The 8,206-nt window shown below is 42.5% G+C and overlaps 1 protein-coding gene across 1 annotated transcript in view; it reads left to right on the top strand.

Moving 5' to 3' along the window:
* The first annotated feature begins 553 nt into the window (after positions 1–553).
* Positions 554–8,206, top strand: part of WDFY4 (WDFY family member 4) — a 561,873-nt gene continuing 554,220 nt past the window's right edge. Inside the window, exon 1 of the mRNA XM_006874619.1 lies at positions 554–787. Coding sequence (XP_006874681.1) covers positions 554–787 — 234 coding nt within the window. The remainder of the gene's footprint in view (positions 788–8,206) is intronic.

Below are 8,206 nucleotides of genomic sequence, written 5' to 3'. Positions count from 1 at the left end.
TCAATATGTTGTTACATGCTTTGAGCCAGTTCCGACTCATAGCAACCCTGTATAGGGTTTCTGAGGCTCTAAATCTTTTCAGGAGCAGAAAGCCTCATCTTTACACTGTGGAGCAACTAACAAGCTTGAACTTAGACCTTGTGGTTTGCTCATCCAGTCCTTAGTGTGTGGAGTCACCACACTACCCATTAATATGCTGTTGTTGTTACGTGCTGTCAAGTCGGTTCCGACTTGTAGTGACTCTACAAGGTTTCTAAGGAGTGGCTGGTGAGTCTGAACAGTCGACTTTGTGGTTCAAACAGACCTTGCAGTCCAGTGCTTTAGTCCACAGCACCACACCAGGACTCATATTAGTCACACTGAAATCAGAATCTTTAGAAAAAGTCTTCCTTATTTTCTCTGGTTTCAGATTCTTAGAGGAACTGTCTTAAATAGGAACTGGACTGAATGAATACTGAGCCCTGTCCCATACCAGTTTCATCAGGAAGTACTGTGACATAACTTTTCATTTTGTTTGTGTATTACTCTGAATTCAGATCTGCTTTGCTAAGACATGGAATCAGAAGATACTCCATTGACTGGAGACAGTGCGCCGGATCCAAGTTCCAACAGTGATGACTGGCATGGTATTGCGCAGCCTGATTTCTCACATGGAGAGCAGCCCCCTAGCCCCAATGCTCTCTGGTTGGTGTTAGAAAAGAAGTTTCTGGAACACAAGCAGGTGAATTTCAGGACCCCAGATGAACATAAGAAGAGCCTGCTGAATCTTCTTCCCGTGTTCCTAAAGGTCAGTCTCCTGATTTTAAAAAGTGTAATAGGATGATACAGCTTTCTGGGGGGTACTTCTGGCATGAATTACAAGATGAAGTTGTTGGCTTTAAAGTCTCCACAAGTAGCCTTTGATTGGTTGCTTGGAGAAGAGGGTTGTGCAATGTCATAAAAATGGCAAGCAATATTCATCCCCAGGGCAGCAAGGTGCTTATGAATGATGAGCAGTTGGCTCCTAAAAATAGCATCTCTTTGGTTAAAAATGACATTGTTTAACATCAATCTCAACTCACTGTTGTTATTATGTGCTGTTGAGTCAGTTCCTACTCATAGCCACCCTCTGCACAACAGAATGAAATGCTGGCAGGTCCTGTGCAATCCTCACAACTATTACTGTGATAATCCATCTTGTTGGGGGCTTCCTCTTTTTCATGGACCCTCCTTCTTCAGGGACTGGTCCCTCCTGACAATGCGAAGTATGAGAGACCAAGTCTAGCCACCCTGGCTTCCAAGTAGCATATTGATTGTACTTCTTCTAAGACAGATGTATTTGTTCTGGTAGTTTCAATATTCTCCAATGACTTCATTCAAATGTACTGATTCTTCTAAGATTTAACTTATTCATTGTCCAACTTTCCCTGCATATAAGGTGATTTCAAATACCATGTCTTGGGTCAGTACAACTGATATTTTTACTTTTGAGCTCTTTAAAAAGCTCTTGTGCAGGAGATTTGCCTAACACAATATGTCGTTTTATGTTTTGATTGCTACTTCCATGAGTGTTGATTATATATCCAAGCAAAATGAAGTCTTTGACTTATTTGAATGGTGGACAGTTTGCTCCTAATAATAGTGCCCCTTTAGTTAAATATTACATTGTTTAACGTCACTCTCAGTTTGGGAGAAGAAAAAGGACCAGTTTCTTTGAGAGTTAATAAAGGAATGTGTATTCTGACACATTAGCCCCTGAGGTTGCTAAAAGCTATTGTGTAGTGTCAACTTCAACTCATGGCAAGTCTTTGTGTATCAGAGGAGAATTGTGCTTCATAGACTTTTTAATGGCTATGTTTTTAAGTGAATTACCGAGTCTTTTTCCTAAGACACTTCTGTATGGGCTTGAACTTCCAACCTTTCAGTTAACAGCTGAGCATTTATTTTGCATCCCTCTTGAAATTACTAGTACCCTCAGACTTGGGTAAGATCAATGACAGAGACTGGGAGGATCAGAAAGATTTGCATCAAATTGTGCCAATCAGGTAAACTAAGGCAGAGAGTCACAAGAAGCAGCCCTCCTTGTTCATGACACACTATAGAAGCCCTGCTTGTTTACTGAGCTAGTGCTCAGGCTGTGACAGCTTAGGTGTGTGAGATTCACTTTGTTGTCTTAGAACAGAGCTTCTGTTGGTAAGGTTGGATATGTTCAAGTGCAGTTGTAGAGCTAAAAATGTCTCTTTTTATGAGGACTTAGTTTTGTTTTACTATTGATCTTGGGGTATCATATAATCTTTAGCTATTGAGTCAATTTGGACTAATGTGGCAACTCCATGCATGTCATAGTAGAACTGTGCTTTTAAAAGACTGACTGTTTTGGAAGTAGATGACCAGTACTTTTTTCTGAAATACCTCTGGCTGAACCAGCAACTGAGTGTGCTAACCCTTTGCACCACTCAGGTAATTTACTGTTGATCGATTCATGGTTTTTCTCAGTGTTTTTGACTTGTAGCACCATCCATTCCACTTCCCACACTAGACCACAGGGAACATACTGAAACCGAAGAGCTACATTAGGAGAGGTAGTTCAGGTTTATCATCCCCATCCCTGCCTGCCTGCCTAAGTTCCAAACATAACTTCTAGTAGCTGATTCAGTCTCATTCCCAAGTACCCACACCAACTGTGCTTTATGAAAGAAACAATGGGAGTGGCCCCCAGACCCTGATTTCAACTCCCTGCTGAGCTGCTGGTTCTGGCTGTAGCATTTTCTCCTGGTCTGCCTTGGTTCTTAAGACAAGTCTGTACCAAGAACTGGAGCTTGGCTCTTCTTTGTCTTTCTCCATGTTGCTGATTTTAGATCTCATTAATTTGTTCTACCAATGTTTATAAAGCTCCTATTCTCTTTCCTAAGGACTGGGGACATGGCAGTGAATAAGAAAGAGTGTACAGTGTAAAGTAGAGGGTACTGACTAGAACCCAGAATATGCTTTGTTTACCTTTGTTGTTGTTGTTGTTAAGTGTCATCGAGTGGATTCCAACCCATAATGACCCTGCATAGGGTTTTCTAGGAGCAACTGGTGAGCTTGAACCACCGACCTTGCAGTTCAAATGGCTCTGCAGTCTGGCACATTAACCCACAGCACCACACTAGGACTCCTTGTTTACCTTGTAGGGATTGAAATTCTGAGTTATGTAATTTTGAGTTGGCAGTGGAAAGGAATGTGAGGAAGATTATTGTTGTTATTAAACACCATTGAGTCAATTTGAATTCATACCAACTGTGTAAGGGTTTTCAAGGAGCAACTGGAGGGGTTAAACCACTGACCTTTCAGTTAGCAGTCCAGTATTTATCCTACAGCATCAGCATAACTCCTATGGAAGTGGATTGTTGTGGTTACTGTTTGTCATTTTTTCAAAATTGGGTTTTCACACAAAAAAAGTGATTTCCAGATTTTACTTGGCAGTTTTGGTTTATGTGACTAATACCAAATAGTTGGAGATGGCGGAGGGCTCTTCCAGGTGGAAGATGGTGTTGGCCATGCTAGTTGACCAAGGCTCCTATTCTCTCATGTCTTTCACCTGACCCACTTCACTTATTTATGTAATCTCACCTGGCAACATTGGAGTATACAATACCATACAAAACAATTTCTATTAGAAGTGTAAGGGGCTTAGCCTACTGATCCCATTCAACCCTTGAAAACCCAATGGAACACAGTTCTACTCTGAGACACAGCTGACTGACAGGAGTCAGAGTCAACTCCAAGGCTGTTGGCATATTGGAGCTGAACCTTGACCCTGGTTTGTGCTTTCCAAACCCCTGCCATGGTAAGTGGAAGCACAATGGCCCTGTGGTTAAACATGCAGTCAAGCCGATGAGGGCTCAAGTCCTGAATCCACCACTTTTCTGTGGTATGTCCTGGAGCATATTATTAAATATTGATGAGGCTTGATTTCCTTATGTAAAGTGGGACTAGTTATACTTTCTGGGAGACTATGATGGTGGGACATGATCCCCAGTACTTTGCAACCAGCCTCCAGAACACTAGCTGCATGTGTGCCTAGGTATCTGAAACCCACTGCTGCATTTCCCCAAACTGCTGACACAATCTAATTTTGGATCCCTGAATCCACCTCTGATGAATTCTTTAGAAATAGAATGTTTTCTTAAGCTTTGTATTATTCTGTTAAATACTATATGTCCAAAAATCCTGCTGTTTTTATTAAGTTCTGATTAATAAAATCTGTCTTAGAAGAAGTACAGATGGCAAGATTTTGTCTATCATATTTCAGATATATTATAAGGAGAAACCAGTCCCATCATGCTTGGTAAAGTAGAGGGCTAGCAAAAAAAGAGGAAGACCCCTCCCCCCAACCAAATGGGTTGATACAAAGGCAGTAGCTATGGACTCAAGTGTAACAAGAATTGTGAGGTTGGTGTAGGACTGGGCAGTGTATCATTCTGCTGTGCATAGGATCACCACTATGAGTCAGAGCCAACTCAATGGCACGTAACAACAACAGTAAAATTGCCAGGAGCCAGAAGCTTTAGGCTTTGCAGTTATGAATTGGTGTTGGAAAGGAATGTGAGGCAGTTTGTTGATGTTAAGTGCTGTTGAATTGCTTCCAACTCATACAGAATTTCCACGGAGCAGCTGGTAAGTTTGAACTACTGTCCTTTCAGTTAGCAGTTCAGTGCTAACCCTACAGTTCCACCAGGGCTCCTTTGGAGGTGGATATTGTTGTTACTGTTGCTTAGTGCCATCGAGTCAGTTCTGACTCATAACCACCCTGTGTAAATTTTCCCAGGAGGTGCATTTGAACCACTGACCTCTGTGTTAACAGTACAGTACTTAGCCTACAATGCCACCATTAGTCTTGTGAGGAAGATTGTTGTTGTTATTGTTGTTGTTAAGTGCTGTTGAGTTGGTTCCAACCCATAGCGACCCTGTATAGGGTTTCCGAGGGTGACTGGTGAGCCTGAACTGCTGACCTTGCAGTTCAAACTGACTTTTCAGTAAAGCACATTAACCCTCAGCGCCACACTAGGATGGCGATGGTTTTTATAGGTGTCAGTACTTCTTCTAGTTGTCGTTGAGGTGACACTGACTCAGGGCACCCCATGTTTTTCAGAGTAGAACTGCGCACACTAGAGTTCTCAATGGCTGTGGTTTGCAGGTGGACCCCAGCCTGCAATCTTTGAATTTTCAAATGAGAGTGGGAACCATTTGTTCACCCAGGTACTCCTTTCTCCAGTCTCCCGTAGATACCAGCCTAGCAGTAGATGAAGACCGAGGACTATTGAAATATAGAGCCTTGTGTAAGGACTCAATCTTGTCACTACTCTGTTCTGAATTGTATAACTATAAAACAGTAGACTTCAAGGTTGTCTATTGTTGTTAAGTGCTGTTGAGTCACTTCCTATCCATAGCAACCCTGTGTAGGATTTCCAAGGAGCAGTTGGTGGGTTTGAATGGCTGACCTTGTGGTTGAAAATGGCCTTGTGGTCCACTGCATAATCCTGTAGTGGCACCAGGAGTCCAGATTGTCTATTAAGACGTAAGTATTAGATTGGAATGTGCCATTAACTCCAGTCTTATGTCCATATTTGTGGTCATGAAGAATACATCTCACCTGGGCTCTTAACTCCTGATTGCATAGGAAAGATGACTGAAAGTCTTTGCTTGACAGGATCTGTGTTCTGTATACCTGACTATTTCACTTTGGGCCCAGAGGAAACAGTGATAGTTCAGTAGTAGAACACTCATTTTCCAGGTTCAATTCCTGGCCAATTCACCTCATATATGGCCATCATATATGTTAGTGGAAGCTTGTGTATTGCTATGATACTGAACAGATTTTGTTGTAGTGTCCAGGCTATGATGGACTAGGAGGGATGGTTTAATGATTTACTTTTGAAAATCAGCCAGTGAAAACCCTACGGATCACAGTGGTACACTCTGCAATCATGAGGTAGTGCAGGACCAGGTCGTGCTTCGTTCCATTTGTGCATGGGGTAACCTTGAATTGGGGGCTGGTTCGACAGTAGCTAACAACAACAACAACAACAACAAAACAATGCATACAGTGAGTTAGAAATTAGGCTCCTGCTTGGAGAGGCTGTGTTGATGAACTGCAGGTTCTCACCTACCTTATCAGATACATAGAGTCAGACCAATGAGAGCCAGCATGGAAGGTGTGACCCATGGGCATTCAGGGTTCTGGCAAGCATGCCTAGACCCAGTGGGTGCTCCTCCTTCATCAGGCTCCACAAGGTCCTCTCCATAGGTATAAGAGGAGCTTTAAGTCAGGGCAAGTTGAACACTGTCTTGAATCAAACCATGTTTTAGAAATGAGACTCAAAGAAGTAAAACAACTTGCTGAGTTCAGTTAACATGAATCAGCACTAAAAATGAAGCCCATGTTACTTTCACTGATGCTAGTAGGGCACTAGCCACAAGCTCTGACATACTCATCTGGCATCTTGTTTTGTGTACTTTCTCTTTAAGTCTGCCTAATAACCTTTGGCAGCAAGGGCTATTTTTAGCCCAGTTTTATAAATGAGGAAAGAGAGGCTAAGAGATGTTGCATAAGTTGACCAAGGTTCCCGGTCATTAGTGGTGGAGCAGAATGAACTCAGGCAGCTTGACGCATGCTCATGTTGTTAACCACTGCGCTCTGGGGATGGGAGGAGAGAGCACATCTACATTTTCTCTTACTCTGTCCCATGACTCATCAGATAAGTGGCTTTGCCTAGCTAGGGTACAACCTAATTTTTCCTACTGGGCATAAGATGAATTTACCTCCTGCATATGCAGTATCTGAACAGCTGACCTCTGAATGTTGCAGACAGGGAGGATGTGTCATTGGGTTACACAAGAAGCAATACCGAGCCAAATACTTGTGTGTGGTGGAGAAAAATGTTCTCGGCAAGGACTCATTGATTGTTGTTCTTTACCTACGTTGGTTTTACTGTTGTTGTTATGTGCCATGGAGTCAGTTCCAACTCACAGCGACCCTGTACAGGATTTCTGAGGCTATACATCTTTACAGGAGCAGAAAGCTTCATCTTTCTCCTGCGGAACAGCTGGTTGTTTTGAACTGCTGACATTGAGGTTCGCAGCCCGATTTGTAATCACTATGCTACCAGAACTTTTACTACAACCCTTCAAATTTTAAGATCTCCTACAGAGGAGAAAGCAATGTCCAGAAAGCATGACAGGTACTGAGGGACCTCTGCCAACTTTGCTTTGCAAGAGGAATGGAAGCGATCTCAAGCTTCATGTTGCACAGACATCCCATTATAACAGACATGGGGAAAGCTAAAGCTATGGAAGCAGTTGCTGAAGTAACCAAACCAGTTGCCATTAAGTCAACTCCAACTCATGACAACCCCATATGTGTCAGAGTAGAACTGTGCTCCATACCATTTTCAGTGACTGATTTTTCAGAAATTGATTGCTAGGCCCTACTTTTGAGGCACCTCTGGGTTAATTTTGCCCTCCACTCTTTCAGTTAGCAGAAACCAAGGACTCCTAGTTGTTGAAGATTTTATCTGAAATATGTACTTACAGATAAACAGGCAGTGAAGCAGAGAATCCCTTGCAGCCTGTATAAAATCCATCACTGACAGGCATAGACAAACTGGGAGGTGAAACAGCATGGGGAATAAAGAAATCTGTGGATGTGATAGGTTAGAGATGCTGCAAATTAATTGGTTCACAGTCCTCTTTTCTGGAGGTAGAGTATTTGTCCCTTCCCCTTGAATCTGGATGGGTTTTTATGACTGTTGGCTAATGGAATATGCCAATTTCCAGGCCCAGGCCTAAAAAAACTCACAGCTTCCTTTTCCTGTAACTTATAATGCTTTTTGTACCCAGCTACCATGCTGTGAGGAAGCCCAAGCATCTGTGTTTAGATACCTTTGTGTAAAGTAACCAAGGTACCTGGCCTTACAACTGTAATTTCTGCCCAGAGCCAACCCAATATCCCAGTCTTATGAGTTGCCATCATGGAAGCTCCTAGCCTAGTTGAGCTTTCCCATATGGAGCTGAACAGAGCAGAGAAAAGCTGTTTTTTTCTGAGTCCTGTCCAAATGCATGAACAATATACAATTGCTATTATTTTGGAGTTAGAAAACCAAAAGGAAAGGAAAACATGCTAAGCCAATGAAGAACTGGGCTGTGTTCAACCATGTTCCATAGACTACCCTTGACCTGGAGATGA

This window comes from Chrysochloris asiatica, unplaced genomic scaffold, assembly GCF_000296735.1.
Source record: "Chrysochloris asiatica unplaced genomic scaffold, ChrAsi1.0 scaffold00289, whole genome shotgun sequence".
Lineage (NCBI taxonomy): Eukaryota > Metazoa > Chordata > Mammalia > Afrosoricida > Chrysochloridae > Chrysochloris > Chrysochloris asiatica.
The sequence above is the reverse complement of the archived record's forward strand: the minus strand, read 5'-3'. Positions and strand labels throughout refer to the sequence as shown.